Source organism: Stigmatopora nigra, chromosome 4, assembly GCF_051989575.1.
Source record: "Stigmatopora nigra isolate UIUO_SnigA chromosome 4, RoL_Snig_1.1, whole genome shotgun sequence".
NCBI classification, from domain to species: Eukaryota; Metazoa; Chordata; class Actinopteri; order Syngnathiformes; family Syngnathidae; genus Stigmatopora; species Stigmatopora nigra.
The window spans coordinates 2776756-2804172 of NC_135511.1; the positions used below are offsets into that span (position 1 = coordinate 2776756).

Here is a 27417-nt window from a genome sequence, read left to right on the forward strand (position 1 = left end):
GACCGGCCGTCATGCGACCGGCCGTCATGCGACCGGCCGTCATGCGACCGGCCGTCATGCGACCGGCCGTCATGCGACCGGCCGTCATGCGACCGGCCGTCATGCGACCGGCCGTCATGCGACCGGCCGTCATGCGACCGGCCGTCATGCGACCGGCCGTCATGCGACCGGCCGTCATGCGACCGGCCGTCATGCGACCGGCCGTCATGCGACCGGCCGTCATGCGACCGGCCGTCATGCGACCGGCCGTCATGCGACCGGCCGTCATGCGACCGGCCGTCATGCGACCGGCCGTCATGCGACCGGCCGTCATGCGACCGGCCGTCATGCGACCGGCCGTCATGCGACCGGCCGTCATGCGACCGGCCGTCATGCGACCGGCCGTCATGCGACCGGCCGTCATGCGACCGGCCGTCATGCGACCGGCCGTCATGCGACCGGCCGTCATGCGACCGGCCGTCATGCGACCGGCCGTCATGCGACCGGCCGTCATGCGACCGGCCGTCATGCGACCGGCCGTCATGCGACCGGCCGTCATGCGACCGGCCGTCATGCGACCGGCCGTCATGCGACCGGCCGTCATGCGACCGGCCGTCATGCGACCGGCCGTCATGCGACCGGCCGTCATGCGACCGGCCGTCATGCGACCGGCCGTCATGCGACCGGCCGTCATGCGACCGGCCGTCATGCGACCGGCCGTCATGCGACCGGCCGTCATGCGACCGGCCGTCATGCGACCGGCCGTCATGCGACCGGCCGTCATGCGACCGGCCGTCATGCGACCGGCCGTCATGCGACCGGCCGTCATGCGACCGGCCGTCATGCGACCGGCCGTCATGCGACCGGCCGTCATGCGACCGGCCGTCATGCGACCGGCCGTCATGCGACCGGCCGTCATGCGACCGGCCGTCATGCGACCGGCCGTCATGCGACCGGCCGTCATGCGACCGGCCGTCATGCGACCGGCCGTCATGCGACCGGCCGTCATGCGACCGGCCGTCATGCGACCGGCCGTCATGCGACCGGCCGTCATGCGACCGGCCGTCATGCGACCGGCCGTCATGCGACCGGCCGTCATGCGACCGGCCGTCATGCGACCGGCCGTCATGCGACCGGCCGTCATGCGACCGGCCGTCATGCGACCGGCCGTCATGCGACCGCCCGTCTTATGACACAAATTTTGATCAAATCATACGCCCGAGATATGTTCTTTTTTGCATCTCTTAGGTAGCTCGTGTATAAAATATTTCTACGACTACTGGGCGGACTTTGCATTTCCCCACGTTTGTCTACATTTACATACCAGGTAAACAATATTACTATGGGTTGGCAGAGTTTTGCAAATAAAAGGCGACCGTTGACAATGGACATGAAACGCGAAATAATGGAAAATAAGAGAGTGGGGTACATGTTACTGAGCTCGCTAGGCAATATGAGAGGAATACGTCAACCATTTCCACCATCCTTAAGCAGAAGGACGCATCAAGACCTGCCTTGAGGTATGAGTGTAATTCATTGTTTGAACTACTTATCCTCACAAGGATTGGGGGGGCTATTGAAATGTATCCCAGCTGACTACGGCACCAGGCGGCGGACAACCAGAGAAAACCAACACAGGCAAAGAGAGAACATGCAAAATCAGCCTAACATGCATGATTTTGGAATGCGGGAGAAAACCGGATTACCCGGAGAAAACCCCTTCAACCCTCTGGAGAACATGCAAACTCCTCACCGGAGGACTGACCTGGAATCGAACCCAGGCAGGCTTGAGCGTGAATGGTTGTTTGTCTCACTGTACCTTGTGATTGGCAGGCAGCCGATTAAGGGTGTTCCCCGCCCACTGCCCAATTGTTTTTCCGAAAAGTTCCAGCACCCTCGCGACCACTGCGGGGATAAACAGAACCGAAAATGAATGAAAGAATTGTTTTTGTCTTATCTTGTTTACGCCGCTTCACTACAGCCTCCACATTGTGTGCCATTTGATACTTCACTAGATGCAAGCATTGTAAAAAGAGTTGTAAGTTATGTGCATGAAATTTCAACCGCATCAGACCGTGAATTCTTATAGTAGGTATCCTAGCAACTAAAGTTAGAATAGCCCAGGTGGAGCTTGGTTTCCTAGAGACTATGTTGACAGGTAGCAGGAAAAGTTTCACCCAAGGTTGATTGATTATTCATGTAATAGTCAGTATAGGTAAATTTCAAGTCATGTTTGGGCATGGACCAAGAGTCACCTTTGCAACAAATAGTGAGACTGGTCCAACAGTGGGGCCTGGATCATACGACATCATTTCAAGAAATTCCAAAGTGTCAGGTAGGATTTTAAATATCCAAGTTTCCTTAACACCCTCATGAAACAATTTCCCCCATTTCAGATGGCTATGCTCCGTTTTTGTCTCTGGCTAGCAGACTACCTCCGGTCGGAGAATCAGAGGGAACAAACCCAGGACCTGGTTACTATGACATTTCACCTATTAAGGTACGTTGCTGTCATTTTGACTCACAAGTCCCCTATTTCTAATATTTCGACATTCTCAAGTGGCTTCCTAACATAGTTAGTTGTGGTCAAAAGTTTACATACACTTGTGAAGAACATAATGTCATGGCTCTCTTGAGTTTGCAGTTATTTCTATAACACTGATTTTTCTCTGATAGAGTGATTGGAACAGATATTTCTTTGTCACAAAAACATTCATAAAGTTTGGTTCTTTTATGACTTTATTATGGGTTAACACAAAAAAAATATCAAATCAGGGCCATGACATCAAAAAAGAGCCATGACATAATGTTCTACACAAGTGTATGCAAACTTTAGACCACAACTGTACATTACCTTTTCAGCTAAATATCCATGGTTGCTGCAGTCTTCAGAACCTTTCCCAGCGCTTCAAGGGTACAACATTTGAGGGGCCCGGCCCTGCAGCCTATAATGTTCCCACGTTGCTAACCTCCGTCGATGACAAACTTAGGAGTAGAACGGTAAGTGCAACTATTCCACAAAGGGCCACAGTGGGTGCAGGTTTTCATTCAAACCCCTTAAAGACATCACCTTTTTACCAATCCGGTGTCCTAGAAGTGCAATCAGTGGATTGCAGTCAGGTGCTTCTTGTTTTCTGCAGAAATATTATTGGTCAGAGTGTCTGTGCTGGATCGGTTGGAACAAAAACCTGCACCCACACCTTGCCCACCCTTGGTTCAGATGCATAGTGCTGTTAATCAATCTAAGAAAATGGACTTAGTTTTAGTCATTTAACTTTGATTTTGGCCGCTAATTTACCATCCCCAATGTCATTAAAAGGGCAAGATATTATACTATTTGCCACTCAAAGCAATCACATTTTTTTTCTGTTGAACCTTCCAAACATTTTCAGATATTATTTTTCCCCCTTTTCACCTGGTGGCTAATCCATAATAATTGTGAGTGCACATAAGAACCTTGAGGACTTTTTTTCGCTTAAAATGGCTGATTTAATTAAAGAAAAACAAAATACAACACATCATTTTGCTTCTCGCACATAGTTTTGTTACTGCTTAATTATATAACGGATTAAATTCATTATAATAATTCAAAGAAGAAAACTAACAGTTCTTCTGAATCAAGTCCAGTTATATTCAATAAAAAAATAGATCTTTAACCATTTGTAGGGCAGTGATTTAATCTCATTGGCTACCATTGGTAGTCAATTACACTGAAATGTGAAAATTCCCAAATTCTTGCAGATTAGTAGGACATCCCTTGTTAACAATTATAGGCATTGATGGAAAATATTCTACTAATTTAAAACCCTTTTTTAAAAAAAAAAAACCTTGTCTCTTTGATATTCTTTTAATGAAAAAAAAACAGATAGGGCGTGCCGGTGACTGAGTGGTTATCGGGTCAACCTCACAGTGGGGGAACCTGTGTTCAAAATTCAAAACCAGTTTGATCCACCTTTGTGGAGTTTGCATGTTTTCTCCAGGCCTGCATGGGTTTTCTTTGCGTACTCCGGTTTCCTCCCAGATCTCAAAAACATGCACTGTAGGCTGATTGGACACTCTAAATTGCCTCTAGGTATGAGTATGGACGAGAATGGTTGTTTGTCTCCTTGTGCCCAGCGATTGGCTGGCCACCTATTCAGGGTGTCCCTCGCCTCTGGCCCAAAGTCAGGTCGAATAGGCTCCAGCAGCTCGCACGACCCTAGCGAGAATAAAGCGGTTAAAAAAATGGGATGGAATTTAAAAAAACAAACAGATGAAGACAAAACTGGGGCAGCCCCGTGTTGAGATTGGTTAGCACATCGGCCTCACGGCGCTGGGGTCCTGGGTTCAAATCCAGTTCATGTCATCTGTGTATAGTTTCCATGTTCTCCCCGAGCTTGCGTGGGTTTCCTCTGGGTACTCTGGTTTCCTCCCACACTCCAAAGACATGCAGAGAGAGAAAAAGACAAAACTAGACCTATTCCTTTTTACATTTATTCTATTTAAATAAAATTCTCTGCAACTATTATCTTTATTTAAAAATATCTTCATTTTTAATTTTGTAACATTATAAACAAGGAGGGGGCCCTGGCTTCGAACACATAGATAAGGTGAATAAATTTAATCACTCATCAATTAGGATTCGACAGCCGTTTCTGGCCACCATAAAAAATGTCAACTCTGTACGATTCATGGTTTGGATCCGACTGCCGTTTCAGGCCACCCTAATGTCAACTTCTACGATGCAGGGTTTGGACAAAAGTAGCGTGAGAATGTTAACATAAAACATCCACTCATCCATAAATCACGCTTTATCTATTCCTGCTACCCGAAACACACACACACACATACACACACACACACACATACACACACATACACACACATACACACATACACACACATAAACACACATACACACACATACACACACATACACACACACATACACACACATAAACACACATACACACACACATACACACACATACACACAGACACTCACACACACATACACACAGACACTCACACACACATACACACATACACACATACACACACATACACACATACACACATACACACACATACACACACATACACACACATACACACATACACACATACACACACATACACACACATACACACATACACACATACACACACATACACACATAGACACACACACACACATACACACACATACACACATCCATACACATACACACACACAAACACACATACACACATACACACACACACACACACACACATACACACATACACACACACACACACACATACACACATACACACACATACATACATACACACACACACCTCCATCCGTACATCATGCTTTATAAGGATTAGAGCAGGGGTGTCCAAACTTTTTGCAAAGAGGGCCAGATTTGGTAAGGTGAAAATGTGTGCGGGCCGACTTTTTGCCTGACATTCTTTGAACCATTAACATTAAATGCAAATTAACTTTTTGGGATTTTTTTTAATTACAAATGGCATACTTTTACTTTTACATTTTTTTTACATTTAGGTTTTTACCGAAATCACAAACCACAAAAAATTAAGAAAACTATCATGTGAAACATCACATATTATTCACTATTATATGCTCACTGTAGGAACAGTGCTGAAAACAAAACAATGATCACTGCATATTCAAACTGTGATTTTGACCATCACAAAAAAAATAATGAACTGAGATTTAAGAATTTATTCAACTCAGAGGACTTAACAAATATCTTGCCTGCACTAATGTGAAGGGTGATACTGGGATCTTGACTGCAGTATGTAGTCCAGGTCTTCATCGCACGCTAACGAGAAAAAGTCAAACTCAGTTCCTTTTGCCTCTAACTGTCTCTTAATATCTAATGAAACGTCTTCAATTCTCCGTGCCACAGTATTACGAGCCAGGCAAATATTGGCAAACTCTTGCTTCTTCGCGGGACAAATTTTCTCAACCATTTTCATTACACAGTCTTTAATAAATTCACCGTCACTGAAAGGTTTGCAGTGCTTTGCAATTAGCGTTGCCACTTCGTAGCTTGCCTTTGTGGCATTTTCATTTGACTCACGGGCTCTTGTGAAAAAGCTTTGCTGTGCCGTTAAAACAGCTTCCAGTTGCTTCACTTTTTCACCGCGTTCGTTCCCAGTTAGCTTGTCGTAGCTAGCATGTTTCGTCTGGTAGTGCCTCTTAATTTTGAATTCCTTGAAAACAGCCACAGTCTCTTGGCAAATTAGGCAGACACAGTTGTTTCGTATTTCAGTGAAAAAATACTCAAATTTCCACTTGTCCTGGATGCGGCGGCCCTCCCGGTCAACTTTCCTTTTTTTGTTTACATGTTAGAAATGGGCTGGGCTGAAACAATGACGCAAGGGTCACGGCGGCCAGAGTGCGGCCACAGGGCTACTGCCATCTTCTGGTGAAGTGAAAAATAGCTTTTTGTACACATTTATTTTATACTGTGGTCAACAGTGCTGGCGGGCCGTGTATTATTGATTTCATGATAGAGGCCGTGGGCCGGTAAAAATTTGTGCACGGGCCTTATTTGGCCCGCGGGCCGGACTTTGGACATGCCTGGATTAGAGAATAGATAAAGCGTGATTTATGAATAGGAGGATGTTTTATAACTCCCGTCACGACAGGAAAAAAAGTGTTCTGGGCAGCACCTGGAAACTCGCTGACACACCAATCAGGCACGCGATGCGTTTAGGGCATCATGTAAAAACAACACACACCCATAAATCACACTTTATAAGTCATTTAATAAAGTTATTTCTTATTATTCTGTGATGTATTTTTTTGGTTTGTAAATTTACACTCATTACCATTTCTATTAATTTATATTTTATTCATTCGAAAAATTGTGAGTGATTGACACGTCAGCCTCATTGTTCTTAGATTACGTGTTAAATCCTGGGCGTAATGTGTGTCTTTTTCTAGACGCATCCAGCTAAAAGTATATTGGAAAGGGTTGCCAACCATTCCGATGTGCCGTCCATTCCTTCCCCGGGTCGGGCCTATGGGTATGAAGAGGACGGCATGGGCAATCTCCGCAAGCAGGAGCCCCCGCTCAGAGACACCACCCTGGGACCAGCCTACTATAACCTGTCAAATGTAATTCCTCAGTAACATTCACAAACACTTCCATTGAGCTTTGTGCTGACACCAAATTCTGTGACGCTGGGATGGAACCCTATGGTATCCACGCATTAACTTTATATATATATATATATATATATATATATATATATATATATATATATATATATATATATATATATATATATATATATATATATATATATATATATATATATATATATATATATATATATATATATATATATATATATATATATATATATATATATATATATATATATATATATATATATATATATATATATATATATATATATATATATATATATATATATATATATATATATATATATATATATATATATATATATATATATATATATATATATATAGATAGATATATATATATATATATATATATATATATATATATAGATAGATAGATAGATATATATATATATAGATATATATATATATATAGATATATATATATATATATATATATATATATATATATATATATATATATATATATATATATATATATATATATATATATATATATATATATATATATATATATATATATATATATATATATATATATATATATATATATATATATATATATATATATATATATATATATATATATATATATATATATATATATATATATCCTAAAATACATACAAAAAAAATACATAATCTCCAAATTTAGTTCCATGCCCAATGAATGTGGCTCCACTTTGCAAGCTGTTCCTCAAGTCACCCATTTTACAACAAAGTAGCGAAGCTTTTTGTAAATATTCCTGCAGTCAAATTACAAAACAGTGGTACCTTGAGATATGAGCTTAATGCGTTCCAGGACTTAGCTAGTATGTCGATTTACTGGTATCTCAAATCAATATTTCCCATAGAAATGAACAAAATACAAATAAATTTGTTCAGACACTCTGAAAACCCCCCAAAAAACTGGATGTTTGAACGGAAAAACATTTTATTTGTTCTAATTCGCCATCTATTAACAGAGTAACAAATGACTAGTGGTTATGATGTTTAATAGTACTAAAATTAGACGGATTTAGCGGAGGGAAGAGGGACAGAGAGATTGTTACGACTTTTAGGCATAAAGACAGCCTTATTGGTTATGATGTCTCTTTATTGCAATTCGCTCTGACAGAGCGAAGGCACGAGGGATTTGTTTATTTATTTATTTTCCCAAGATAGCGCCGTCAGTCGGCAGCCAGTGGCAGTAGCTCTTTCTACTCTTATTTGTTTTTCGTGTTTTACAGCCTTTCTATATATATTTTTTAAATTACATTTGAATATTTCCTAATACATTGTTTTTTATCTTACACTTTATACTTTTTACTTTAATGTTTTTACAACTTTCTTTGTTCTTGTCAAGTTGTTGTGTAATTCCCTCAATTTTCCTCCAACTTGAAAAAAGCCCCGATTTTCTCAACGCATGAACAACTCAAATTCTTCCTCCATTTTTACAATTTTATTGAAGTTCATGGTTATAGGAAGTGAGTATGTTGAAAAACGTAAAGAAAGGCAAAAGAAGGAAGCACGTGACATCATTCAAGTTTAAAGTTACTTTGTTGATCAAAGTGTTGCTCTTGAGTTTACTAGTCACATCTTGAATTTACAATAGAAATGCAGAAGAGTTCAATTGATAAAGTGGAAGTGAATAGGTACATTAACTGATTGAGTAAATCAAACACAAATATTCACTTTACAGAGATTGAAAGTAAGAGTAATCCAAGTTAAAGGAAAACACAAAGAATACCACTTTTACAACTAATGGTTGTGAGAAACTGTTATGATCGGGGATGGAGGTCTGCGAGTCTGGTCTTTTGAAATCTTTATTAGACTTGCCCAATTGACGGACAAGCACAAGAGGGGTAGCGTGGGCGAGTCGTTGGTTGTAGCAGGAAGGCCGGTAGCCGTGAAGTCCAGACTGGAGGGTACAAGGTCGAAGGCGATTTCGCCCGTGGTCCGTGATGCGTGGTCGTGGGGCAGAGCGTGGTCGGAATCCTGGGAGCAAACAAGAGGTAGTAGATCAATAAGGCAGGCTAGGAGAAAACGCAAAAGGGTACCTAACACTAAACTGATAGGACGATCTAGCGGCGTGGACATGTTCCTGGTGGCTTCAAATACTCCTCGCTGGCTAATGACTCACACCAGGAAGCACTCGAGTCATTAGGGGCTGGGCCTGTGATTGGATGACAGGCGCAACAAGCCACCAGTCTGGTCTGGGCCCTGACAGTAAAAAACTGAGCATCAATCAGGTGGAATCCAAGTAGTACTCAAATTTGATCCTATCAGTTGTGTATGGTTGGGAACTGAACAGTATCTTTGGTTCCTTGGTTACCTGTCTTGACTTGTACTTTTTTGGGCTGGACTACTGTGTTTATATACTGGCTATGACCTCAGGCAGGATGCGAGGAGAGTTTGGTCTGTGTGGATAAACTTGGAAGAGCGACTGCATATTTTCAACCTCGGTCTCAGTCTGCAGAAGTTCCCCATCTTGAGGAAGACTTCATGTGTGTGGTTCCTGTTTTATCCAACTCTACAATGTCTGTTTCTTGTGTCTGTATCCATTCTTGCTACTGTAACCAAGATGGCGCCGCTCAAGTGGCGGCCGGGAGCGGAAGCTCTGTCCGGTCTTGCTCGTTTTGTGTGTTAGCTGCTTTTCTATCTTTCTGACCTGTAATTGGATGATAGGTGCAACCGCATACATGTCTTGCCCTGACAGATTGGAAGAGTAATTAGGGTGGGAGTTGTGATCGTACTCAACCCAAGGCAGCTGGTCGCTCCTGGTGGAAGGTTGGGCATGAGTGGTGCAGCAAAGTGCTGCTTCCAGCTGCTGGTTGGTGGGTTCGCACAGACCATTAGTTTGTGGATGATAACTAGAGGAGAAGCTCACTGAAATGTTATGAGCAGAAGAGGTGAACAGAACGCGGACCAGACGTAAAAGGTAAATTGGGGACCTCGGTCAGAGGTGATATCAGCAGGAATTCGATGCAGACGGACCACGTGCTGCACAAATAGATCTGCCGTCTCCCTGGCAGAGGGCAGTTTGCGGAGGCAGACAAAGTGTGCAGCCTTGGAAAAACGGTCAACTATGGTTAAGATGACAGTGTTGCCTTGAGAAGTTGTGAGACCTGTGATGAAATTGGGAGTGATATGGGACCAAGGGTGACTAGGATTTGGTAGTGGCTGGAGTAGACCGGACATTGGCTTGGTGGAGGATTTGCTGCTGGCAAACACATGGCCTGCCGATACCAAGGAACATGAATCCTCCCTCATAGTTGGCCACCAAAAGCGCTGACGCAGCACCACTAGTGTGCGCGTAGCTCCTGAGTGGCAGGTCAGGCGCGAGTTGTGGGCTCACTCCAGCATCCTGGAATGTACCGAGGTCGGGACATAGAGGTTACTCTGCGTACCTTCTCTGGGGTCAGGTTCCGTATCCTGGGCCCTTAGGACCTTGCGCTAGAGATCAGTCTTTAGAGCTGCCACTAAACAGGAGGGTGGTAAGATAGTTGTGGCCTCCTCCACAGAATCTGAGGGTTGTAAAATGCGTGATAATGCATCAGGTTTCCTGTTCTTGGACCCGGGATGTAGGGCAATGTAAAATTAAATCTAGCAAAAAACAAGGCCCCCCTGGCTTGACGAGGGTTAAGTCTTCGGGATGACTTGATGTATTGCAGATTTTGATGGTCGGTCATAACCACAAATGGGTGATTGGCCCTTACTAGGTGATGCCCCCATTCCTCTAGGGTAAGCTTCACAGCCAGCAATTTGTGGTCCCTGATGCCGTAATTGCATCCGGCTGGGGTCAGCCTATGGGAGAAGAAGGCGCAGGGGTGCATCTTTCGATCCCCTGGTCTGCACTGTGAAAGGACGGCCTCGACCCCCACCTCCGAGGCATCCACCTCTACAGTGAACTGTAGGTCAAAGGTTTGAGAACATGGGGGTTGAGGTGAAACAGGCCTAAGGTCCCTAAAAGAGGCCAGGCTTAAATCCATTTGAATGGATTGGACGTAAACGGAGATGAAGCTATGTTCTGTTTTTTATGTGCATCACAAGAGGGGAGAGGAAAAAAACAAATTTATATTATACCTGGTGGACATTCTATTCAATAATATAAAGTATATTGCCACAAGATGTTTGTTGTTGCACTTTTAAAAGACCTGCAAGGTCACCTAAAAATGCAATTCCTGCCTGTCAGTCACTAGCACACAAAACCTTTCTGTTTCCAAGTTCAACTGCAGTACAGTATATTTTGTTTCCTTGCCGTGATGGCAAGGGGATTGAACCTACGATCGCACCTTACGATTGATGTCGAGATGAAGAGCAGAAGACGGGCGCTCCGTGGAGTTTTTCCTTTTCAGCAAGAGTTTCTTCTTCCTACTCATCTCAGGATGTGTGAAAGCGAACAGGTCGGAGAAAAGTTACCAGAAGATGCGGTCAAGTTGAGGCACTTTGATTTGCATTTTTAACTCACATATTTCTCATTTTTTACTTTTTTGAGTGTGCTGGACTGTTTACATTACAATTAGGAACATGAATTAATGCCAACACAGATGAATTATTGAGTTAATTTGAGTTTTACCCTAGTACCATCAATAATATGTGGGGGTGTCTGTTTATGCAATTTGATGCTCATCAAGTATCTATAGTACTTTGAAATGACTGTACATAGGTCATGGAGGGCTCCCTTAATTCAGTGCCACCCACTTCTAGACTTTGACTCTTTATGGGGGAATCATTGAACTCAGACTGTCTTTATTGACACAAATATGGGAACCGCTGGTAAGAGACCGAAGTCCCGCATGCACCAATGGGAGTGTCACGCCAGGACTGTGGCACTACCTTTAGTGCCTATTTAATCATAATTTTTCTTCATCAGACACTTCTGCATGCATACTCTCATTGATACTCATTGATTAGCAACAGTGAAAAATGTTCTCAAAAGAATTCAGAGACTTTTTTTTTACTTTCAAAGTGGTGAAATGATTAATAAATCCATACATTTACATGTATTATTACTTTTAAATCGTGAGTATGGCTCTCAAGGAATAATGTTTGAAAATATGAATTGTTTATGGCTCTCTTCGTCAAAAAGGATCCAGACCCCTGAGGTAGAGGCTAATATTTGAGGTAATGTACCTCTTTTTTTTGTCACGAGTGACACTTTTTTCAAAAGTTGAGATGCGTGACTGAACATCATTTAAGACTAAGAATGCAAACATCTAGTCTGACACTTTTCTCAACTTCACTTCACCTTCAGCTTCACATGGTAATGTAGTTAAACATGAGAGTATGTACAAAATGTATCATTCCATCATTCACATTTTTCTTCAGGGTGAGAAGACATCAAAGTACCAGGGCGTACATTTTGGCAATATGAGTGCCAGAAAAAGCCAAGTGAGCAAAGAGGAGGGTCCTGGGCCAGGCCACTACTACCCTGAAATGTGAGCCCCAGTTGTTACTTAGATGCAAACCGTCAGATTTAAATTGATCTACTCTTTCCAAAATTGCATTTTTTTTTGGTAGCACTTTTTTTCCCCTTCACAGCTTTACTAACCGCAATGTCACTCTCACGGTTCTTTCTGTACTATTTCATAATGACAATATTTTAGGGGCTGTCAAAAATATTGATACATTGATGAACAACCATGCTGCTTGACTTCATATTTGTGCTGTGAATTTAAAATAGTTTATCTCGAGTAAACATCCAATAACCACAAAAAATGTAAAATATGCATAAAACGGCATTTAAAATCATAAATAGAAGTTAAAACATCCTGAAGTTTAAAAAAATCAAATATAGAATCTTAATTTAAAATAAAGATACATTCATTGTAATTCATAATAAATAGGGAGGTGCCTCACAGTTGTGAGATCAAAGGTTCAATCTTGTGCTACACCGGTTTCCAGGCCCTAATTTTGTTTCTCTATAGTTACTTTACAATCTTATTTTAATTATTTTTACGTTACATAATTTGTTTTCGATTAATTTCCTGTATTCTATTTCCTTTTATTTATTTTCTCCTTTTTAAATTTAGGAGTTTGCCTGAGCGTTAACAGCAATAATATTAGGAAGGATATTTTGCATTTTCCATGTTAATAAAAAATATCAAATAATTTTGTTTTTTTTACATTAAAAGTATCAAAAATTTTATCAAGTTGTTTTTAATATCGATATGGAGACTATATATATATTTTTTAAACTTCGACAACAGTAGTCAATAATTGAGTGTATATGCTTTTATTTATTGTCATATAAAGGCAGTCTTGTAGAAAGCATAACATAATAGGAAAAAAAGAACAGTCTTGTTTTCACGCTTAAATAGTAATTTTTAATAAGTTATACTTACTGTGATGTTATTTGTGCCTTCTCTTCTCTCCAAAATAAACGCCAGTATCCCTGAAACACACTATGAAAATGTCAACCTGAGAAAAGAGAAGGTCAAGGCGGAGCTGGTTATTCCTCGATATCACCAACTGCTGTCCCTGCTGGAGCTAAAAAAAGCAAGTGCATCTTTTGATGACTTTTACTTTGTTGTGGTACTAACATAAATTGATGACACACATTCATCTGTTCACTTTTTCAGGAATGCAGTACAAACCACACACTGATTAACACTGTTTCAATTTTGAAACTTAAAAAACACATCATTTCAAATGTTCTAAATGCTACTTTTCCCAAAGTTTTTGTACGTTTCAGTTAAGTCACACAAAACAAATCACCAAATCATGCAGAACTTGTTATATGTCTACTCCATTTCCTCTTGAATATGGAGAATTTCCAGATCACTTTCTGTTGATTTTTTGTCAGTTTTGGAAAACGTCCCCTTCTTTTTTGTAACCTATTGATTTGAGGTCATCTCAGAATGACTTTGTCTCTTTTGATCACTCCATGTTGATTTTGGGGGAATTGGCATTTATTGATGGTGATAGAAGTTGAAATCGATTTGAACTAGGATGGCTGTCTTTCTCCCAAGGGTCCCTCCTGGTCCAAATAGATTGGGCGTCTAACCCCGTCAAGGCCAGTAAGAGAATGTCATGTTAACCAATAGACATTCCCAAATGCAGGCACAAATAAGAGGAAAAGACAAACTTCTGGAATTTTCACTTGCAAGGATTACAACCGTTGATACAGCTTCCCAACTCTGTTTAGATCTTACACATTTTCTGTTGTTTTTTTTTTTTTACATTCGAGGGCCCTGATTACAATTTACGTCTCAACACTAAGGAGAGGGGTGAAAATACAAGCGATATGTCAATAGTTAAAAGTTAAAAACAGATGAAGGTCTGGAATTCCTGAGGAGGACGCAGGTGCAATTCCCAGATTAGATTTCCAGCACTGCAAGGTATTCTGGATCATGGATGCTCCAGCAGTCCAAGGCCTTTTGCCTTATCCTTAAGCAATGATGATACTAATAATGATGAGCAAAGCAATAATTTAATAGTAACGCAAAGCTTATTCTTCATTGCAAGCAAATGTGTAATAACATGAAACCTGACAGAGAGTTAAAATACAAAAGAGTTATTTGTCGTGGTACTCCACAGAACTAATGTAGACCAGAGTTCCTATGCTGCTCTTTGGCACCTTTAGGTGGCAGTGAAGTGCTATCTTTCAGTCTTCCCCACTCTCTACACATTGTTACATCGTATAGTGCGTGAACCACGATGTACCGATGCCTCTTCTCTTTCAAAATAGAGAGAAATCAACTTTTGACGTGACGCCTTTGTACAGGGAAGTAAAACATCTTCCATCTGTCAAACCCCTCTCACTTTCGCTGTCTCTCCCGACACATCCCAGAAGAAAATATAGAAATCCTAAAAATGTATCAAAAACAGGTTTTATTATTAGTATATGTAATAGTGGAGCATCCTATGACTTTCAGGCTTTGCCCTCCACACGTCCATATCGTACTTGCCCCCGTGCTTCCATCCGTCATCATTAGTAGCTCACTGCGATCAACTTTGTAACGTACGTGCACGTAAAGCAGATGGGTCATTAGTCACTGTGGCGACAGAACACCTCCTTACCTGAGCCGTCCCGTGGAAGCTCAGTAAATCATATTTTGGACATGCAGCACTTTTAGATCAGCCACCTCTCTTATCTGATCTATGTTTTAAATTGAACACAAACCATCTGCTCATCCTGAACTTCCTCATCAAGTATCACTTGATCACCCTTAATTATCCTTATACTAATTATCATCCTCATCACCATCATCATCACTGATGACATGATGGCAATCCTGGGAAAGATAGCATTAGAAAACCCAAATCTTTCTGAGTTAGCTGTGTTAGGTCTTTTTTCCAGAAAGATGAAGAGCAGACAAAAGAATGAATTGTGATACAAGAAACATTGGTATATATTAATGCTACCTATACAAATAGGGTTGCGCGCTATTCTTATTGAGGAGACATGTGGGATGATGGTGTTAAAAGATATCCAATCACAGTAATGTCTCCAGGTTTAAATGAAGTAAACATCTGTTGACACCGGGACCAATGATTTAAATGTGTAACTTTCGACATCAACATGTCCATAATCAATGTGTTGGGGCCTGTTTTTTCCCTGAAATATATAGCGTAATACATTAAAAAAAAATCAACCCTCCTCAACGTTGGTTTTTCCACACTTCCCTTAATAATATTTTCAGTTTTGTGTGAGCAAGCCACTGGATTTGAATTGTGAAAGTGCATGCGACTGAACAAAAGGTGTCACAGAAAATTAAATCAAAACAAGTGCCTCTGCTCTGTCTGAGTGTCTGATGACAAGGATTTAATGTTCCTGCGATATATTATATTCAGACAATACCAAACGTATTCATTGTACGCGAGCCGACACTGTAAAGAATAATTAAAAATGCAATTTCTGGAGAACTGCGTGGGGATACTTTGATCTAATGGTTATAACCCTGGCAGATCACTTCCTGCTGTCACACGCAGGGTTAGAATTAATTTTCTCTACTTTGGGGTTCTTCCCTTTTGGAGTTTTTCCTAGTTCTTCCTGTTGATTTTGATACATTCCCGGGTTACTTTTGATTAATTTTGAGCGGAAGCCACTTTCCTAGGTTCCGCTTGCCACTGAGAAAATGGCAGAAGACAGAGCACTGTAACCCAACTTGGCACCGAGAAAAACAAATGGCGGGCATTTTCATCTGAAAATAGAGCCACTGTGAGGGTGGATTTTTATCAGAAATGCCAGCCCTCTGCGACCTTGCGCTGTAGCGCTTATTTGAAAATAGAACTCGACAAATTGGACGGCAGAGAGCACCAGTGAAGGAGGATTTTTTTCACAAATATGAGCCTGACTACATTACCGCAGACGCCGTGGTCCTAAACCGAAATTAGAGCTCGCTCAGCGGACTCCGGGAGTCTAGTGATAGTGTAACTGACGGTGGAATATCCCAGAAATGTTTGCCAGGGAAGGCTTCGGGCCATGTTACACCGAGAGCCATCGGCCTTGTCCGAAAATAGAGCACTCTGGCCGGCAACGATGACGGGATACCGCCGCAGAGCAACGTGGAAATTAAGATTCATTTAAGTCTGGGCAGTGGGCTGACATTGTTGCACTTATCTGAAAATAGAACCCCTGGACAGCTAACTGACGGTTGGACGGCGCGGAGGAGCGAAGTGGAAGTTTAATTTCCATGCCCACGATCCAGTGGCAAATGCCGGCGGCCCTGGCCGGCGATCCGCGGCCCATGCCAGCGGAAAGCGAGGTTTGCCCTGCGACCCGGCCCCGGCCGGAGCAGGCAAAGATGCGTTTTCTGGAGATGATAACTTCCCGGACATTCTCATTCCAAAACGAACTGATTGAGCCAGGGTTCATGTAGATCGCATGTGTGGGGAAGCTGCTGGCTAGCTTCATGTTAGAAACAAGAACAAAGCCTATGTTCTGACTGATTTGTTTATCTGAGACAATGGTCGTTTTTAGGTTGTTTTGTGGCCTGACAGGTTTCGATCCCACATTTGTAGACCAGACATGGCCACAAGAAGACAAAATGAATTTAATAAACTTAAGAACAAACCCTTGCTGCCTGTATACTGGATGAGCAACCGGAAAGCCCGGACCACAAAAGTCTTTATTATCTTTATTCATCCCAAACGCAAAGTTGTACCTCACTGAAAGAGGGCTCCCCTTCAAGGAATTGAACTCAAACTCCATTTAACTGTTTCTTTTTTTTGGGATTTATATCAAGCGGAAAGAACCATTATCACTATGAATACATTATTTAAAGATTTTACAATGTTTCAAATATATATATTACATTTAAATATTAATACATTACAGTCTTTTCATATGCTTATAGCTGTAACATTTAATAAATACATGTACATAATTGTACTTTTATTTCTTGATAGGTACACAAAACATGTAATACAGTAGTAATAATAGGGGTCTTCCTACTTTGCGTTTTTTTTTTTATTATTGTGGCCTATCTCTGGTCTAAAATATCAGCAATATTCAAGGGATGGCTGTGCTATGCTTGGGGAGCTTTGCTTTTCAAAGCATCAACTCAAAAATGAATCTGTCTGAAGAGTTTGTGTGAAAATGCACCTATTCTTTATTCAATTTTATTTCATGCTTTGCAACTGTGTGTTTTTATGAGAAAATACAATGTTTAATTGGACACAGTACAAGCAATTGGGAATTTCCTTTGAGAAATAGACGTGCCAGTGGCCTCAGTTCCACTTGTCTTTGCACAGGGTGTGCCTGGTCCTGATCGTTATGACATCAGAGGGCAATTTGAGAGGCCCCCTGATCAGAAGCAGCGGGCCACCTCCTCCTTTCTCTCTCAGACTGAGGTACAATACAGTCTACAAATTATAAATTCTCTAATGTCTTTTAACTGATTTAGTCGTGAATATTTCACTGTCAATGTGGGGAATAGACTTTCTATTAATTTTGTGTTTGTGTTTTATACCCATACATATACATTTTAAATATATTAAAAAATAATATTTAGTAAATATAGAGGATTATTTAAGTCTATTATTTGTTTCCTCATTTTCTTTTTATATGGTGATGCTAGACAACAAGGGTCAATGTAATGGCCTGGAGGGCCACCTAATCTCTTTTTTAGAATTTTTTTTAAAAATTCAATAGAAAAAAAATCTAATATTTTCAGTGATTCTTGTTTTATATATATATATATATATATATATATATATATATATATATATATATATATATAAAACAAGAATCACTGAAAAAAAAAAAAATATATATATATATATATATATATATATATATATATACATATATATATATATATACATATATATATATGTATATATATATATGTATATATGTATATATATATATATATATATATATATATATATATATATATATATATATATATATATATATATATATATATATATATATATATATATATATATACATACATATACATTTTTGTGCATTGATTTATTGATTATTTTTTTGTGTCGCAGCTGTAGCTGCAGTCGAGGTTTTGGTACACGGTCGATTGGTCGCCGGTCTTTTGATCGGCGATCTTTTGGCCGACCAAAAGATTGCCGACCAAAAGATCGCCGATCAAAAGACCGGCGATCTTTTGGTCGGCAATCTTTTGGTCGGCGATCTTTTGGTCGGCGATCTTTTGGTCGATAATTACCATTGAAATCGTTGTTCAAAATTTCTAAATACAAACTGCGAATTACTATTTAGTCATGATAATAAGCATCCCTGTTCCCTGTGCTGTGACTTTTATACAAAGTTTTTATTAATATTGTTGACAAAAATCATTTGACAATATGTAATTATCTCTATCGTTTTATCTGGTCTAGCACTGAGTATGTGCCATAATTTGTAGTTGTATGGCTTTCATTAATTTTTTTGTCCTTTCAACAGCTGGCACAAAAACACAAAGGCATGTAGTGTGAATGTGGCAAAATTTCGACCTAATTTTTCTGATCGCATGCTGTGCATGAGTGTATGTGCGGCTGAGATGTCAGATACCGGGGCGACAGTTTTCTTAGATATTCATCTCGGTGTGACGCTGCGTGTCCTTCTGTGGAGAGATGGAAAAGAAATGAAATAAGAAAGCACAAAGGGAGGGAAGGCGGATGAGAGGAACAGTGGAAATCTGGCCATTTTCCCCCTCCACTCAGCTAATGACGATCTTCTAGCAATACAATTTTTGACATTGACCACTTGTGGAACTGTTCTCAAATGTGTTTTGTGGCAACATAACAGGACATGAAAGAATTCTCAATTCCTCATTAAAATGTTCATAAAGCTCAGTTCGGAGTTGTTGTATTGTTTACACATGGGCTTCCTCTTTTTGACATAGAGTGTGGTAGTACATAACTAACAAATATTTATACAAAAAAAATCTTATTTTATTTAGTGAATAGAGCAGGGGTCACCAACAGCAATCCTTGAGGGCACCTATACAGTCCGTTTCCCATCTCTTCCTCCTATATATATATATATATATATATATATATATATATATATATATATATATATATATATATATATATATATATATATATATATATATATATATATATATATATATATATATATATATATATATATATATATATATATATATATATATATATATATATATATATATATATACTAGCCTCAGAGTTGGAAAAAGCGATGACATATCCCTCCGCCTGCAACAAGGCAATAATGTATCCCTACGCCAGCGACAATATATTGTGGTGTTGCCAACTTGAAATCTGATTGGTGAAGGCGATGACGTATCCCTCCGCCTGCAACAAGGCAATGACGTATCCCTACGCCAGCGACAATACATTGTGGTGTTGCCAACTCGAAATCTGATTGGTTAAAGCAACAGTCTCGATGCTTGTTTAAAACGGCAGAGCCCGCAGAACTGATTGTAAAGGCTTTGAGGCAGATTTATGACCCTGGCAACAAATAATGGCTTAAATGTGATTGGTTAAATGCTTCAATATGAAAACACACATCTAGAAGCAGTGCAACCAGGGGGAAAGGAAGCTAACAGACAATTTGGAATTATTTAAGTATTGATGGACAAAATATAATATATGATTCAGATATTTCTTAGGCCAGCAGAGAAGGCCTTGAAGGCCCCGACGGCCCGCCACTGAATAAACGTATTAAATTCACAGCAGAAGGTGAAAAACAGCCTGTTTTTTGTTAGAACATCTATTTCATGACCCATGTACCGGTAATTGTTGTATCGGTATATCATGAGATAATTATTATCGTGAGGCTTGTATTGGGTTACATATTTTGGGGAAATAGAGGTTCCCAACCCTATATAGACCACATTAAGTACATTTTAACATATCATATTACCAGCAACAACCATGAAACGAAGGAGATTAGTAACCTTCATATCTTTCTCATAGCTTTGCTCTTTATAGATCACTTATTTGATAATAATAAAAATAAATCATACATCCAGATTCTCAAACAAATTTAGAGTCTTACTATGTGGATGTCATGTGTAGTTGAGTTTTTGGGATAAATGTTTGTGGTTTCCCCTTGTGTGTAATGTCCCTGTGATTATTATATGAAATTTCACCTATTGTGTCTCTCATGGTTTCCCTTCGTGTGAACAGGTGTGTATTTTGAAATAAACCCTTGTCTGTCTATTTAAGCCCTGGGTGATCGTTAGTCTTTTCCAGTTCATCTGCTCTGTCTGCGTACATTACGTTGCTCCGTGTTTCCCATGCCATGTTCCTCGTTTCCCTATGTGCTTCCATGTTAGGTTTGTTTTTTTTAATTTATTTTTAAGTCCTTGTTATTTTTTTGATTCCCCTCTTCTAGTTATTAAAGTTTTTGTTAGAGCACTCCATTCCCTTGACCCTTGATTGCTTCCCCGCACTTTGGCCCAATTACCTTCCACACTTGATGCTGAACTCAGCGTAACAGAACGAACCGACCAGCCATAGACCCAGTGGGTAACCATCGACGCTCACACCGACAACAGCCTGCCAGTCTTCCACCCACCGATTATTATACTCTTCCCCCACTCAAGCTTTCTTACCTTTACTCTTGATCAAAAGATACCATTCAACCTCCATCGTGCTCCATCATTTCATCCTGTTATCTTGATTTGGACGCTGACTTTTCAGACTATGAGAATGTTCCAATGCTGACAGATGTCAGACTCCGACTCGCCCGGTTTGGATTTCAATACAGAGACACCTTCCTACGTTGTGCTTCAATTATCGCTGCATCACTACATGGCAGATTTTTTCTGGGGAATATTTTATTAATCTTTGATTTATAAAGGGTCTGATAGATCTGAAATACAACAAACTGTGTCAGGAGTGGCTAGATTGCCCGTCCTGACATGACGTCACGATTATTATCAGCTGAGGCTAATTACGTGATTAGATTATTTTTGGTATTTAAGCATTATGGTTTTCTGTGGACGCTGTCGGATCGTTCTGGTTTCGTTCCTGTTTTTCCTCGTAGTCATTGCCGTTTCCATTGACGCCACGCCGCATGTTCATTTAGTTTGTCAAGAGAGATCAAGCTAAGTTGTTTATGTTATGTTACCACGTTTATTAAATCAACCTACAAGAGCAACAGATCTGCCTTCCCTTTTCCATTTACTTCGGCGACTCTGCATCTGGGTTCAACTTCCCCTCCGATCGTGTCGCACTACGCGGCGCGATCGTAACAGCACGATCCGACCATCATGGACCCAGCGGAGCGCCACCCACGCTTGCGCCGCCGCACTCGGCGACGCCGACCATCCACCTCGAAGACACCGGACTGCTTGGAGTGTATAAGAAACCCCTCAGAATCATTTAGGAGTTTTGTAATGAACACACCGTGGTGCGGGGCTCTCAGGCACATCATTGCTAGAGATGAGTCTCAGCTGGTAGGAGAGTTAGATCCGCAGCGTACTCATACGCCCCACCACTGCTATGCACGTCGCCCTGGGAAGCCCTTACCGTTTAATCATGATGCCCAGGTGCGTACAACCACCAGAGACCGCCCAAGTTATCTTATGCCTATGACCAGTGGAATTGATTCACCATGGAGGGAGCCTGAAGATTCTGGTGAGGAGGACATCGTTGAGGAAATTGATTTTTTTCGCTGGCGTTTCGGAATCCGATGATGAATTCTTCGACCAATTCGGACCCCGAGACCTTCCACTGGAGGAGGATTACCCCTATTTTTCCCCCGATAATTCCTACTCCAAATACCCCGACCAGCAATTACAGAGTGGGCTGACCACCTATTATGGGACACGACGTGATGGCGGGGGTGCTGTGCAATCCTCCCAGAGGAGGCGCCGAGCGCCACGCCGTAAAGCGAAGCGAAAGCAATGCCTGGACACACTAACCACTGTCCAAGTTACGCGCCCAACCACGTCCGTCCAAGCTCCTTTTCCGACCACGCCCGTCCAAGCTCTTTTTCCGACCACGTCCGTCCAAGCTCCTTTTCCGACCACGTCCGTCCAAGCTCCTTTTCCGACCACGTCCGTCCAAGCTCCTCTTCCGACCACGTCCGTCCAAGCTCCTCTTCCGACCACGTCCGTCCAAGCTCCTCTTCCGACCACGTCCGTCCAAGCTCCCTTTCCGACCACGCCCGTCCAAGCTCCTTTTCCGACCACGCCCGTCCAAGCTCCTCTCCCGACCTCGTCCGTCCAAGCTCCTTTTCCGACCTCGACCACGCCCTTCCTAGTGCCCGAAGTTACTCGGCCGATCACGCTGTACCAGCATCTCCTAAGGACTATGCAGCACTCCCCGTTCCAAGTGCCCGAAGTTACTCGGCCGATCACGCTTTTCCAAGTGCCCGAAGTTACTCGGCCGACCACGCCTTTCCAAGTGCCCGAAGTTACTCGGCCGACCACGCCTTTCCAAGTGCCCGAAGTTACTCGGCCGACCACGCCTTTCCAAGTGCCCGAAAGTACTCGGCCGACCACGCCTTTCCAAGTGCCCGAAGTTACTCGGCCGATCACGCTGTACCAGCATCTCCTAAGGACTATGCAGCCCTCCCCGTTCCAAGTGCCCGAAGTTACTCGGCCGACCACGCCTTTCCAAGTGCCCGAAGTTACTCGGCCGACCACGCCTTTCCAAGTGCCCGAAGTTACTCGGCCGACCACGCCTTTCCAAGTGCCCGAAAGTACTCAGCCGACCACGCCTTTCCAAGTGCCCGAAGTTACTCGGCCGACCACGCCTTTCCAAGTGCCCGAAGTTACTCGGCCGACCACGCCCTTCCAAGTGCCCGAAGTTACTCGGCCGACCACGCCTTTCCAAGTGCCCGAAGTTACTCGGCCGACCACGCCTTTCCAAGTGCCCGAAGTTACTCGGCCGACCACGCCTGTCCAAGTGGCCGGAGTGACTCGGCCGACCACGCCTGTCCAAGTGGCCGAGGTTACTCGGCCGACCACGCCGTTTCAAGTGCCCCAAGCTCCTGTGCCAAGGCCACGCAAAGTACTCCCGTTGCCTTTTGGGACGCCAGTCACACCCGTACCGAAGCCACGGATCAGGTTTCTGGTGACGGACGGCCATTCTAGCACCGCTCTCCCAAGCACCGCTCTCCCAAGCACCGCTCTCCCAAGCACCGCTCTCCCAAGCACCGCTCTCCCAAGCACCGCTCTCCCAAGCACCGCTCTCCCAAGCACCGCTCTCCCAAGCACCGCTCTCCCAAGCACCGCTCTCCCAAGCACCGCTCTCCCAAGCACCGCTCTCCCAAGCACCGCTCTCCCAAGCACCGCTCTCCCAAGCACCGCTCTCCCAAGCACCGCTCTCCCAAGCACCGCTCTCCCAAGCACCGCTCTCCCAAGCACCGCTCTCCCAAGCACCGCTCTCCCAAGCACCGCTCTCCCAAGCACCGCTCTCCCAAGCACCGCTCTCCCAAGCACCGCTCTCCCAAGCGCCTGCCCGTCCAGCGCCTGCCCGCCCAGAAGTGGCGACGATGCTCCGGCGCTCGAGGAAGACGGGGCCGGCGACGTCGAGAGTGGTAATTTGCCGGAGTCCCTGGAAGAAGGGACTGGCGACGTCGAGAGAGGCAATTCGCCGGAGTCCCTGGAAGAAGGGGCTGGCAACGTCGAGAGTGCCAATTCGCCGGTGCCCCTGGAGGAAGAAGCCGGTGACGTCGAGAGTGGCAATTCGCCGGAGTCCCTGGAAGAAGGGGCTGGCGACGTCGAGAGTGCCAATTTGCCGTTGCCCCTGGAGGATGGGGCCGGTGACGTCAAGAGTGGTAATTCGCTGGTGCCCCTGGAGGAGGAAGCCGGTGACGTCGAGAGTGGCAATGCGCCGGAGTCCCTGGAAGAAGGGGCTGGCGACGTCAAGAGTGGTAATTCGCCGGAGTCCCTGGAATAAGGGGCTGGCGACGTCAAGAGTGGTAATTCGCCGGAGTCCCTGGAAGAAGGGGCTGGCGACGTCAAGAGTGGTAATTCGCTTGAGTCCCTGGAAGAAGGGGCTGGCGACGTCAAGAGTGGAAATTCGCCGGAGTCCCTGGAAGAAGGGGCTGGCGACGTCAAGAGTGGTAATTCGCCGGAGTCCCTGGAAGAAGGGGCTGGCGACGTCAAGAGTGGTAATTCGCCGGAGTCCCTGGAAGAAGGGACTGGCGACGTTAAGAGTGGTAATTCGCCAGAGTCCCTGGAAGAAGGGGCTGGCGACGTCAAGAGTGGTAATTCGCCGGAGTCTCTGGAAGAAGGGGCTGGCGACGTCAAGAGTGGTAATTCGCCGGAGTCCCTGGAAGAAGGGGCTGGCGACGTCAAGAGTGGTAATTCGCCGGACTCCCTGGAAGAAGGGGCTGGCGACGTCAAGAGTGGTAATTCGCCGGAGTCCCTGGATGAAGGGGCTGGCGACGTCAAGAGTGGTAATTCGCCGGAGTCCCTGGATGAAGAAACCGGCGACGTCGAGAGTGGCAATTCGCGGGTGCCCCTGGAGGACGGGGCTGGCGACGTCCAGAGAAGCAATGCTCCGTTTTCCTGGGAGAAGAGGGTTGTCCACCCCCCGAGCAAACAGGGTAAGGTGCCCGACCGTACTAAACTTCTAATATCTCCTGAAGGCAAGCAGTTTGGCAAAGACTTAAGGGACCAGCTGGGATGCCTGCCGGACCGACCACTGCCTCGTCTCGTTTCTGGCTGGCACGGAGGCCCGCCAGACCTGCCCTTGCCTCGTCTCGTATCCGGCCTGCGCGGACGCCCAACGGATCGACCACAGCCTCGTCACGTTCTTGACCAGCGCGGACGCCCGCCGGGTAAACCACAGCCTCGTCTCGTTTCTGGCCGGCGCGGACGCCCGCCGGACCGACCACGGCCTCGTCTTGTTTCTGGCCGGCGCGGACGCCCGCCGGATCGACCGCAGCCTCGTCTCGTTTCTGGCCGGCGCGGACGCCCGCCGGATCGACCTCAGCCTCGTCTCGTTTCTGGCCGACGCGGACGCCCGCCGGACCGACCACTGCCTCGTCTCGTTTCTGGCCGGCGCGGACGCCCGCCGGATCGACCACTGCCTCGTCTCGTTTCTGGCCGGCGCGGACGCCCGCCGGACCGACCACTGCCTCGTCTCGTTTCTGGCCGGCACGGACGCCCGCCGGATCGACCACTGCCTCGTCTCGTTTCTGGCCGGCGCGGACGCCCGCCGGATCGACCACTGCCTCGTCACGTTCTTGGCCGACACGGACGCCGCCAGACTTGCCACTGCCCCGTCTTGTTTCTGACCGGCACGGACGCCCGCCAGACCTGCCACTGACTCGTCTCGTTTCAGGCTGGCGCGGACGCCCGCCGGAGCGACCTCTCTGTCTGTTCTTGGGTTGGTGTGGAAGACCACCGGACAATTCTAGATCTCCCACCCACCCTCCCTGCTTGTTCCCGTTTCTCATGTTGGAATTGACCTTGGGACGTCTAGGATCCGTCCCTTAGAGGGGATGTACTGTCAGGAATGGCTAGATTGCCCGTCCTGACATGACGTCACGATTATTATCAGCTGTGGCTAATTACGTGATTAGATTATTTTTGGTATTTAAGCATTATGGTTTTCTGTGGACGCTGTCGGATCGTTCTGGTTTCGTTCCTGTTTTTCCTCGTAGTCATTGCCGTTTCCATTGATGCCACGCCGCATGTTCATTTCGTTTGTCAAGAGAGATCAAGCTAAGTTGTTTATGTTATGTTACCACGTTTATTAAATCAACCTACAAGAGCAACAGATCTGCCTTCCCTTTTCCATTTACTTCGGCGACTCTGCATCTGGGTTCAACTTCCCCTCCGATCGTGTCGCACTACGCGGCGCGATCGTAACAAACTGCAAAGTGGAGAGTGAGAGCAAGCTCTAATAGTGGAGTCCTGTTCAGCGCGATGTTCTTGCAACTCTGTCCGAATGAACAGTGAGTCCATATTTATATAGGAAAACAGGTTAATATTTCTAAGACAGCGATGTCGGACAAAGTCTATGTTAACAAACTTTAGGCTGATATGGTTAGACATTTGCAGGGCTAAGTTGTATACAAACACAATATTTTTTATCGCCCACACAAAATGCTGCAGCCTATCTCACATCGTGCGATTCGAACAAACAATTACTAAGCGAGTTGCCAAATATTGCACAATACAAGCAAACAATTTGCAAAGCCAGCTTGTTAGCGTATCTTATATTTCGCAAAGCGAGCAAACAATTGCAAGGCCAGCTAGCTAGCCTCTCTTGCATTCCACGATCTTAACAAACAATTGTAAAACCAGTTTGGCCAACTGGCTCGACATGAAGAGACAATTATTAGGCCAGTTGGCTTAGTCTATCCCACAGGGTCAGCGGTAAGACTATTCCCATGTCGCGGAGAGGGCGAGTGCCATGGGAAGAAAGGAGAAGTCGGGCGTTTTTTGTCGCTCGAGCCCATTAATCGGCACCCCATTCGCCAGTTCCACTCCCTGCCTATAGCTCACCAATACCTGTTCAAGTTCCCCGCCTGCTGGGACCAACTCCTGCCCCCCCGATGTCATGCGCCTGTGCCCACGCCCTATGCTAGAGTGCCCGTGCCGATGCCCGATTTCAAAGCGCCCGTTCCGCTACTCGATGGTGACGTGTTATACAATGAGGGCCCCAATGGGGGCCCAGACTCCTGTAACACACCATGATTCCAAGGCGAGGCGGCCGACGTTCCGTCACGCTTCCAGGACAAGGTGGCTGGTGTCCCATCACGTTCCCAGGACGAGTTGGCTGGCGTCCCATCTTGCTCCTAGGATGAGGCGGCTGTCGACCCTTCATGTGTTCGGGACGAGGCGGCCAGCAGCCCTTCACGTGTTCAGGTGTCTGTTCAGGAAAAGGCGGCCACCATGAACCAGACTGGAAGTTTAGGG

The 27417-nt window shown here is 44.2% G+C and overlaps 1 protein-coding gene across 1 annotated transcript in view; it reads left to right on the forward strand.

Annotated features, from left to right (window-relative positions):
* Positions 1–1509: 1509 nt before the first annotated feature.
* The window catches only part of stpg2 (sperm-tail PG-rich repeat containing 2), an 88286-nt gene continuing 62378 nt past the window's right edge, over positions 1510–27417 (forward strand). The window contains exons 1-9 of the mRNA XM_077714569.1: positions 1510–2314; positions 2376–2479; positions 2842–2979; positions 6923–7096; positions 12461–12570; positions 13522–13666; positions 26980–27136; positions 27203–27240; positions 27301–27366. Of these exons, the coding sequence (XP_077570695.1) occupies positions 2209–2314; positions 2376–2479; positions 2842–2979; positions 6923–7096; positions 12461–12570; positions 13522–13666; positions 26980–27136; positions 27203–27240; positions 27301–27366 (1038 nt within the window). The 5' untranslated portion in view covers positions 1510–2208. The remainder of the gene's footprint in view (positions 2315–2375; positions 2480–2841; positions 2980–6922; positions 7097–12460; positions 12571–13521; positions 13667–26979; positions 27137–27202; positions 27241–27300; positions 27367–27417) is intronic.